The sequence below is a fragment of the Rhinoderma darwinii genome, chromosome 6, assembly GCF_050947455.1.
Source record: "Rhinoderma darwinii isolate aRhiDar2 chromosome 6, aRhiDar2.hap1, whole genome shotgun sequence".
NCBI lineage: Eukaryota > Metazoa > Chordata > Amphibia > Anura > Rhinodermatidae > Rhinoderma > Rhinoderma darwinii.
The window spans coordinates 139,814,474-139,826,503 of NC_134692.1; the positions used below are offsets into that span (position 1 = coordinate 139,814,474).

At 38.2% G+C, this 12,030-nt stretch overlaps 2 protein-coding genes across 2 annotated transcripts in view; both read left to right on the forward strand.

Moving 5' to 3' along the window:
* Positions 1–6,436, forward strand: part of PEMT (phosphatidylethanolamine N-methyltransferase) — a 165,306-nt gene extending 158,870 nt beyond the window's left edge. The window contains exon 8 of the mRNA XM_075830662.1: positions 6,374–6,436. The gene's annotated coding sequence lies outside the window, so the exon portion shown is untranslated. The remainder of the gene's footprint in view (positions 1–6,373) is intronic.
* COPS3 (COP9 signalosome subunit 3) overlaps positions 1–12,030 on the forward strand; it is a 136,991-nt gene that overhangs the window by 698 nt on the left and 124,263 nt on the right. The window contains exon 2 of the mRNA XM_075830656.1: positions 6,374–6,451. Within this exon, the coding sequence (XP_075686771.1) occupies positions 6,379–6,451 (73 nt within the window). The 5' untranslated portion in view covers positions 6,374–6,378. The remainder of the gene's footprint in view (positions 1–6,373; positions 6,452–12,030) is intronic.

The window sequence follows — 12,030 nt, forward strand, 5'->3', positions numbered from 1 at the left end:
GGGGAAATTAAGCATTACACAGCTCTCTTTGATATCAATGGGCTGTCAATGTAATGACAGGGTGAGAAATACTCTTTAGGCCTCCCACGCATGAGCGTGTTTGGTCCGTGATATACGGTCTGTATATCGGCCGCATTTCCCGGACTGAACTCAGTGCAGGGAGCCGGGCTCCTAGCATCATAGTTCTGTATGACGCTAGGAGTCTCTGCCTCGCTGCGGGAAAACTGTCCCATACTGTAATCATGTTTTCAGTACGGGACAGTAGTTCCGCGGGGAGGCAGTGACACCTAGCGTCATAGATAACTATGATGCTAGGAGCCCGGCTTCCTGCACTGTGTTCGGTCCCGGAAATGCGGCCAACCTGCGGACCGTATATCACGGACTGAACACGCTCGTGTGAACCCGGCCTTAGAGTTGCTCCCTGCTCTAGCTAAGTGATTAGGATTCCCTAATAGGATATTTTGGCCAGAGAGCATCGACAGTGGGACAAAGTAAGACAGAGGGTCGGGGGGCCCCGTTCTAGAGATAGGTGCGGTTAGGTTACTACCATTCTGATGGGTTCTGGGTTCCTGCAACCTTCCCTCTCAAGACACAAACGTCTATTGCTGAGTCTTCTTACATTGGGTACTACAACCAGCCCACAATGTCTACATCCCAATTAACACCTTCACCCATTCTGCATCAGTATTCAGATATCCCCCGCTGATATCAATGCGAGCACGCTTTGCGTGTTTGCACGATTTAATGTTGCTGGCGTAATAGCTAGCTATATAATGAATAGACCCCTGATGAAATGTTGAGATAGAAACGCGTAGGGTCAATATTAGAAGGGGAATTTAGCGTAAGTGGCAGTGTTATCGATTTCTTTACCCTGACACTGCGGTTCTCAGGAATTCTTTCCCTGGTTACTTCAGTGCATGTCTGGGAGTGATTCACTGTAACACCAATGTTTAAACGTTCTAAGGCCTCGTGCACACAAACTTATTTTTTTCCTCCCGTAAATCCTGGCGTAAATACGGGTCCTTGTTCACACGTATTCGACCCGTATTGCACCAGTATTTACGGGCACGTTTTCGCTGCAAAATTGCACTGCACTAATCGGCAGCCCCTTCTCTCTATCAGTGCAGGATAGAGAGAAGGGACAGCACTTTCCCTAGTAAAAGAAATTCATACTTACCCGGCCATTGTCTTGGTGACGCGTCCCTCTTTCGACATCCAGCCCGACCTCCCTGGATGACGCGGCAGTCCATGTGACCGCTGCAGCCTGTGATTGGCTGCAGCGGTCACATGGGCTGAAACGTCATCCCAGGAGGCCGGACTGGAGGAAGAAGCAGGGAGTTCTGGGTAAGTATGAACGTCTTTTTTTTTACAGATTGATATATATTGTGATCGGTAGTCACTGTCCAGGGTGCTGAAACAGTTACTGCCGATCGCTTAACTCTTTCAGCACCCTGGACAGTGACTATTTACAGACGTCTCCTAGCAACGCTCCCGTAATTACGGGTGCACACTAGTAGTCACCCGTAATTACGGGAGCCCCTTAGACATCTATGGGCCTGCCCGTGACGTTATTACGGCCTGAAATAGGACATGTTCTATATTTTTCAACGGAATGGGCAACTTCCCGTAAGCAAACGGGGAGGTACCCGTGGCCAATAGAAGTCTATGGGCCCGTAATTACGGGCGTTTTTACGTTCGTGTGCATGGGGCCTAACCCCATATATCATACGAATATATTCATTTTGCAGGGTTCGCAATAGTATCAGTGAATGAAATATAAAAATCTTTTTCTAAATATTTTTGAGCACATTGGGCTTTTCTCACGGTGGTGATTGTACCCCTGATTTTAGCGAGATATTAATAAAGTATACAAATTTTACTGTTTAGTCACAATCAGTGAATTGACTACAACCAGCCCACAATATCTACATCCCAATTAACACCTTCACCCATTCTGCATCAATATTTGTAACCTAATCTTCAAGTGAGTAAAAAAAAAGAAGAGATACAAATCTTTCTATAGTACGACTCCTGGTTTTGGCTTACAAATACTGATAAAACTACTTCCATGTGAAAGCCACGTGATTCCTGGAAATATCGACCTCATAACAAATACTTTATAACATAGATTTTCTAAATAAGTTACTTTCTACTGTGTGTAAGCTGAGGGAGGGCAAGTGACAACTCGTCTGAGCACTTTTCTGGATCAGAAACCTGGTTGTCCCCTATGAACAAAAATATAACTACTATAATACTGCTCCTATATACAAGAATATAACTACTATAATACTGTCCCTATATACAAGAATATAACTACTATAATACTGCTCCTATATACAAGAATATAACTACTATAATACTGCCCTATATACAAGAATATAACTACTATAATACTGCCCCCTATATACAAGAATATAACTACTATAATACTGCCCCCTATATACAAGAATATAACTAATATAATACTGCCCCTATATACAAGAATATAACTACTATAATACTGCCCCTATATACAAGAATATAACTACTATAATACTGTCCCCTATATACAAGAATATAACTACTATAATACTGCTCCTATATACAAGAATATAACCACCATAATACTGCCTCATATATACAAGAATATAACTACTATAATACTGCTCCCTATATACAAGAATATAACTACTATAATACTGCCCCTATATACAAGAATATAACTACTATAATACTGCCCCTATATACAAGAATATAACTACTATAATACTGCCCGCTATATACAAGAATATAACTACTATAATACTGCCCCTATATACAAGAATATAACTACTATAATACTGCCCCTATATACAAGAATATAACTACTATAATACTACCCCTATATACAAGAATATAACTACTATAATACTGCCCCCTATATACAAGAATATAACTACTATAATACTGCCTCCTATATACAAGAATATAACTACTATAATACTGCCCCTATATACAAGAATATAACTACTATAATACTGCTCCCTATATACAAGAATATAACTACTATAATACTACTCCAATATACAAGAATATAACTACTATAATACTACTCCTATATACAAGAATATAACTACTATAATACTGCTCCTATATACAAGAATATAACTACTATAATACTGCCTCCTATATACAGGAATATAACTACTATAATACTGCTCCCTATATACAAGAATATAACTACTATAATACTGTCCCTATATACAAGAATATAACTACTATAATACTACCCCTATATACAAGAATATAACTACTATAATACTGCTCCCTATATACAAGAATATAACTACTATAATACTGCCTCCTATATACAGGAATATAACTACTATAATACTGCTCCCTATATACAAGAATATAACTACTATAATACTGCCTCCTATATACAGGAATATAACTACTATAATACTGCTCCCTATATACAAGAATATAACTACTATAATACTGTCCCTATATACAAGAATATAACTACTATAATACTACCCCTATATACAAGAATATAACTACTATAATACTGCTCCCTATATACAAGAATATAACTACTATAATACTGCCCCTATATACAAGAATATAACTACTATAATACTGCTCCCTATATACAAGAATATAACTACTATAATACTACTCCAATATACAAGAATATAACTACTATAATACTACTCCTATATACAAGAATATAACTACTATAATACTGCTCCTATATACAAGAATATAACTACTATAATACTGCCTCCTATATACCGGAATATAACTACTATAATACTGCTCCCTATATACAAGAATATAACTACTATAATACTGTCCCTATATACAAGAATATAACTACTATAATACTACCCCTATATACAAGAATATAACTACTATAATACTGCCCCCTATATACAAGAATATAACTACTATAATACTACTCTTATATATAAGAATATAACTACTATAATACTGCCCCTATATATAAGAATATAACTACTATAATACTGCCCCTATATATATATACACAAGAATATAACTACTATAATACTGCTCCTATATATAAGAATATAACTACTATAATACTGCCTCCTATATACAGGAATATAACTACTATAATACTACTCCTATATATAAGAATATAACTACTATAATACTGCCCCTATATATAAGAATATAACTACTATAATACTGCCCCTATATATATACACAAGAATATAACTACTATAATACTGCTCCTATATATAAGAATATAACTACTATAATACTGCCCCTATATATAAGAATATAACTACTATAATACTGCCCCTATATATATATACAAGAATATAACTACTATAATACTGCTCCTATATATAAGAATATAACTACTATAATACTGCTCCTATATATAAGAATATAACTACTATAATACTGCTCCTATATATAAGAATATAACTACTATAATACTGTCCCTATATACAAGAATATAACTTCTATAATACTGCCCCTATATACAAGAATATAACTACTATAATACTGCTCCCTATATACAAGAATATAACTACTATAATACTGCCCCTATATACAAGAATATACCTACTATAATACTGCCCCGTATATACAAGAATATAACCACTATAATACTGCTCCTATATACAAGAATATACCTACTATAATACTGCTCCTATATACAAGAATATAACTACTATAATACAGCTCCTATATACAAGAATATACCTACTATAATACTGCCAGGTATATACAAGACTATAACTACTATAATACTGCTCCTATATATAAGAATATAACTACTATAATACTGCTCCTATATATAAGAATATAACTACTATAATACTGCTCCTATATATAAGAATATAACTACTATAATACTGCTCCCTATATACAAGAATATAACTACTATAATACTGTCCCTATATACAAGAATATAACTTCTATAATACTGCCCCTATATACAAGAATATAACTACTATAATACTGCCCCCTATATACAAGAATATAACTACTATAATACTGCCCCTATATACAAGAATATAACTACTATAATACTGCTCCCTATATACAAGAATATAACTATTATAATACTGCCTCTATATACAAGAATATACCTACTATAATACAGCTCCTATATACAAGAATATAACTACTATAATACTGCTCCCTATATACAAGAATATAACTACTATAATACTACTCCCTATATACAAGAATATAACTACTATAATACTGCCACTATATACAAGAATATAACTACTATAATACTGCTCCTATATACAGGAATATAACTACTATAATACAGCTCCTATATACAAGAATATAACTACTATAATACTGCCTCCTATATACAAGAATATAACTACTATACTACTGCTCCCTATATACAAGAATATAACTACTATAATACTGCTCCTATATACAAGAATATAACTACTATAATACTGCTCCTATATACAAGAATATAACTACTATAATACTGCCCTATATACAAGAATATAACTACTATAATACTGCCCCTATATACAAGAATATAACTACTATAATACTGCCGCCTATATACAAGAATATAACTACTATAATACTGCCTCCTATATACAAGAATATAACTACTATACTACTGCTCCCTATATACAAGAATATAACTACTATAATACTGCTCCTATATACAAGAATATAACTACTATAATACTGCTCCTATATACAAGAATATAACTACTATAATACTGCCCTCTATATACAAGAATATAACTACTATAATACTGCTCCTATATACAAGAATATAACTACTATAATACAGCTCCTATATACAAGAATATAACTGCTATAATACAGCTCCCTATATAATTACATTGAGATGTGGGCAGGTGTTTATATTTGATTGTAAAATGTATTGTGACATCTGCAAAATCATCTTTGGAAATTACATAAAAGTTTTTCTCATTACGGAAAAGAGCAAACCAGCGATCAATGCTCTTATTATGTTTGTAGGTCCTGTCATGGAGTTTATAAACAATCCCACTGAGTGCGGCATGCTTCAGAGTACAATATAATAAGTGGTTCTTACGGGGTTTTTTCCACTATTTACATTCAGCAGTCATTCAAGTTTGACTTTGTGCCCGCTGCGGGTCAACATCTCAATAGAACTAGATGTACAGATGTAGGCTACCTGTAATTAGTGCCACTTGCCAAAGGATATTTCCTGTAGTTCTATGAGCTTCATTGACTGAGGCTTGTGTCCTGTCTTCACGTATGGCTGCCTCTCGGCATAGCATTCAGTTCAGGAAATGACTTTATTTGCGTAGAAGATTGGGTACTTTCTGCTCTGCCCTCGTTTTATCTTTGCCTCCTTATTTCACATAATTGTTTTCTAAATTATACTTTTTCTTGATTACAGGACAGATGAGGAGTCGACGTTACGGCAGAACATTAATTGAAAAAGGAAATGACTGCACAAGCAGCGAACAGGTGAATGGTAGGAAAATCTTAATCATTCCCCAATTAGCTGAACACATTTTTGTAATTTTTTTTTTTCTTCTGAAAGAATCAAATTTTGGAATTTCAAAAAGTTTTTGTTTTGTGCCACCAACCAATGACCATCTAACTCCCTCTCACTGTGTTTTTTTGGAGGTCCAGAGACAGACAGATGTATTGCCGTCATTGACGGCCAATGAGTAATCTCCACAAACATAAAAAGTTGGAAAAATTAACCGTTGTACAACCGTTAAACCAGATACGGCCACCAAATGAGGGTCTATTAAACTCCACTCAAGATTTATGATTTCTTTATTATGTTATTTTATCTCTGGTTTACCAGTGCAGTTATTTTACATTTAAATCAGGTGTTCAGGATTTTTTTTAATGTCTTTCTGAATACTAAAATATTAGGCAGAATGTGCCTGGGCCATTGCTGTGGTGACGACCATAAATCTGCTTTTTCCTCTGTATTCTGCTTTTGACACTAAATCTCCTTAAGGTTGTGTCTTGTAGATCATGTACAGTAAGGCTATTGCCCACCAATCATCTTTTCCCTACAGTGGACTGTAATTTGCACACTGCCTGTGACAAGCATGCTGCTGCACAGGGCACAGTCTCACGGCTTTCCTGTGCCTTATACATGCAGCCGTGTTTCTCAAGCCTCCTGCACACAATTTGGAGAAATGTATACTAAAATAGTTTCTGATAGATGTGATCTAGCGACACCTCTCTAATGTGATGCCTTGCATCATGGGACACGTAGACAACAGAGCTACTGCCTGCGGACTGTGATATTTACAATTACAATTGTGGAAAGAAACTGGATTATTTTCTAAAAATCAAGTTAGATGAGGCATGGGGGGGAAATAGAAGAACACTGTTATAATCTAGGTTAGGTCGGGGGGGAAGGATTTCATAAGTCTGCTGTCATTTCTTCTTAAAACCACCCTCTTGAAAATGAATGAGTGGTTGTCACGGCCCCACCCCTTGTCAGTAACATACAGCAGTTCTCGATCACCATATATTGGAGTAACCACGCTACGTATGTAATATTGTAAAAAAGTGTACGGAAAAGATTCGGTCTAGAGAGAAGATCTTGATAACCACGGCTCAAGTTGCTGTTTTTAGGACATTATTACTTTTCTTATTGGCTGTTTTTATCATTTTTGTAAAAGCCAATGTTAGGCAGAGGCCATGTATATCTCGTCTTGATGTGATATAAATACGAAAGGCTATAAAAGAAAAGTTTAGATTAAACATCTCTACCAGGAACATTCCCAGGACAGACTTCTGCAGAATCATTGGCGGGGCGGACGCTCGTGGAAGTGGCGGTGTGGAGAATACAATACATTGTGTGTCGGCTCCGTCCTTTGTAGAATTTGTTTTGTTTTTGTGCCCTGTGTACTCCCATTACCCTGCGCTGAACAACCAAGCCATTAGATTAACATAACTTATTATTACCCCATAACCTGTAGCACAAGTCTGTGATGAAAGCCTCAACTAACTTATGTTAAATTTAATGTGCCATAAAATGTGAGCCAAACAAAAAGTTGTTCAACCAGTTTCATGCATTGTTATTTTTGTGCTATGTAGAGGGCCGACATATTCTGCAGCTCCGGGCTGTTACAACCGTCCTTGTCCATATCGGGGGTTCACAATTCCCAAGGGTCTCAGACAAACACACACACACGCCCCTAGGGGCAGTATTATAGAAAACCAAGTAACAAATGTTTTTGGGGTGTGGGTAAATATTATGGGGCAAGATGTTATCCTGATTGGGTCTGAACTCAAGACCCTAAAACAACTGTAACAACCACTGCGCCAACCTAATGTCAACGAGGATTTCCTATTTTAGTTAAAACCCAAATCTCTATCATCTGGTACCTTACCACTGGGTCAACAGGGACTGTATTTTCCCAATAGTTGCCAAATATGGACCCCAATGGTCAGAAGTCAATGGACCCATTCCTACAGGTTCTGAGGGATGGTTAAGTTTCCAGGGTTCACTTAGAATTAGATGCTCTTCCACTGTCTTATTAGTGTTCACTTTCCCACTGGTCTACAGAGATCCGGACCCCTTTCTACTAGTCGAACAACCTCCAACCAAACCAATGGCGTAAAAGGGGTCCCTAAATTACAATTAGACAACCTAAACGGGGAACATAAGGGAACATAGCACCCAAAAGAGAATAATAAGCAAAATATATTTGATACAAAAATAGAAAATCTTTATTAGATACATATATAACAATGGAAGGTAGTGTTAACTTTCAGGTATTGAATGCTATACCACTAAGTCACCAGGGACTGGACACTTTCCCAATGGTCTCCAGGGACCAGAGACTTTTCGACTAGTTACCTGGGACTAGATGCTATCACATAAGTCATAAGGGACTTGAGGATTTCCACCTAGAACTGGACTTTTTTATACATATCTCCAGATTGTTCCCTCTTCCACTGGTCATCAGGTATTGAATGCTGTCCCACTAGGTCAACAGGGACCGGACACTTTACCATAAGTTTTCAGGGATTGGAACCCTTTGCATCAGTCACCAGGGACTGGGTGTTACAGGGTCATACAGGACTGGACAATTTCCCGCCTAGCACTGGACGCATTCTTGCTGATCTTCAAAGATTGTTCCCGCTTTCACTGGTCATCAGATATTGAATGCTGTCCCACTAAGTCACCAGGGACTGAACACTTTCCCAATGGTCTCCAGGGACCGGACCCTTTTCGACTAGTCACCTGGGGCTAGGTGCTATCTCACAGGGTCATAAGGGACTTGAGGATTTCCACCTAGAACTGGACTTTTTTATACTGATCTCCACATTGTTCCTTCTTCCACTGGTCATCAGGTATTGAATGCTGTAGCACTAAGTCACCAGGGACTGGATATTTTGCCACTGGTCACCAGGGATTGGACCCTTTCTCACCAGGGATCGTACTGTAGTATCTATTAATCCCTTTAAACCTATAACGTAAATCATTTTATTTTTTTAAATCGACACTGGGCTTATTTTTCTAGCTTAACCATGAAGCCAAAAGAGGTTGTCCAACCATGGAGTGCAAACCAGAGGTAATTAAAACCAGTAAAATTCATTAAACTTTTACCCCACATTTTACTTTTCACAGTTTTAAGCAAATAAAATACTTATTACCTTAGCTTTATTTATTCAGACTCGTATTATGTTTTCTTCTCTGCGCACATCCAAAGATAAAGTAAAAATGATGTTAATTGACCTAGGTAACAGCCTCCTGTGTATCTGTGATCTGAGCTCCCACAGTAAACTGCACTCCAGTGACAAAAAAGCAGCAGAATTCTGAATTCAGCTTTGGATGTGAACAGAGAAGAAAACATCATGTAACTCAAAATCAGGGCCAGAATAAGTAAAACAACATTTTATGTGGAATTCTGAACACGCAGGTGGGATGAAGAAATGTAAACATCTGGTTAGTGACTCCCACGAGGTTCCTCTGTCAATGTTTCGGAGTCATCGTCTTCCATACGTTCTGCACATCATGTACTTGGGGGAAATTAAAACAAACACTTATCACTGATTACTGGTCTCCTTCTAATTTGTGGCCTGCGGCTGGAGGCAGAAACGTTCCCTTCATTTCTTCCCAATGTCCTTCTATATAAAGAAATAACTATTTTCCGCCACCCGACCAACCTTCGTCACCTCGATAAACTGCGCAGACCCAATATTCCGGCTTCATCCCATTTCCAGACTATATTTAGATCATTGATTTCATCTGGCAGACGAGAAGACATCCACTTGATCCAATTTATCTCCCTCAAGTGCGCCGTCCTGCTTTCTGCATAAGTGCGTTAAAGGTCTTTAATATTCCGTGACATGTGGCCGGAGTAATTGCTCGGCCTATGAAACGCAGCCCCCCCCCACCCCCCACCAGGGACCTCACGACGAAATCAGAGCTATAATTAAATATTAAACCTAATGTAGAAAAATCTGGGATTAAAATAGAATTTTGAAATGACAGGTCCATGGGTAGCGCACAAGACGTCTCCTACTTAGGATGGATTTAATTCTGGCACGTCACGTCATCTTGATGCTGAACGAGCCGTCATTGTAAGGAGCCAGAAAAATTCTATTAAATACGTGTCGTGATAATGTCTCGGAGAACTACACGCCCCTCCCCCGTTATATATGCCAAACTATAATCCTGGTTACATTTCTTTATGGTCTTTTTTTTTTTTTTTTTTTTAAAGGATCCCCGACAATAAGCTGCTCACAGGGTGATCCCCAGTGATCTACTTTGAACCCTGCAGCAAGTGTTCAATTCCCCTGCAGGGCCATCGCACAGGAGGCGCATCATGATCTTAAAATGGGTTGTTCCATGAAGACAACCCCTGTCTATGTGCCCTATTAGGGCATATGACTATCATAGAGGAGGGTCCTTCACTCGGGACTCCCTTCTATGAGCCAAAACAGAGAGCCGGTCCCTGTGTGTCCCCCTCCCCCCCCCAGTCTAGTCAGACTCGAGCACATGGCCGCCATGTAATACTACATCCCCTTGCAGTGTAAATCTATTAAAAGGTGCACGTTTCTTAATAAATGTGGCGCATTGTGAACTCGCTGACCATCAGAAAGTTAAATCCATGCCTAGTACGAGCAGGCATAGAATTGCACCAAAATTTGCACACCTTTTAAATCTAGCTGAAATATTTCTTGTCGCTTTCCAAATTTGGCACGCGTGAAGAAATTTATCGCTCGCCACCGTAGGCCATGGAGCAGACTTATTAATTCTGTCCTAAGGCCCAGTTCACATGTATGTTTTTTGGTGAGGATTTTTGACGCGGAAACAGCAACCGAATTCGGCGAAAAAAAAAGTTGAGACCGCCTCCCATCGATTTCAATGGGAGGCAGAAGCGGTATTTTTTCTGGGCGGATCTTAGACGCTCGCGGGGGAAAAAAAGCGGCATGCCACAGTTCCGCCTTTGACCTCCCATTGAAATCAATTGAAGGCAGAAACAGTGTGTTTTGCTGCGGTTATTTTTTTCGAAAATGGCACGTAAGCCGTGGCAAAAAAGCACAGGCAGGTCAAAATCTGCCTCCAAATTCCTGAAGGTATGTTCACACAGAGATGTTTGGCGCTGTTTTTCATGCAGAAACTGCGACAAAAAACTGATGAAAACGCCTCTCATTGATTTCTATGGAAGGCGGGCGCATTTTTTCCTGCGGGAAAAAGAAGCGTCATGCCCTTTCTTCAGGCGTTTCCGTCTCTGACCTCCCATTGGCATCAATAAACGAAAAACGCCGCAATAAACCCGGCAAAGAGATTGCAGGCAGGTCAAAATCTGCCTCAAAATTTCAGAAGGAATTTTCAGGCAGATTTTTCCGCCTGCAAAAAAACTATGTGTGAACTAGGCCTAAATTAGGATAAAACTAGAAACTGCGCCAAATTTTTCTCAATGGCGCGCACTGTATGATAAATTTGGTGTTTCGTGCTAGATGTGTTGGACACTTTTGTCTTCTTTATGCCACGGCTTGCCTGGCGTAATTTACACCAATATTTTGCGCCAAAAAATGGCGCACACCGTTAATAAATCTGGTCCG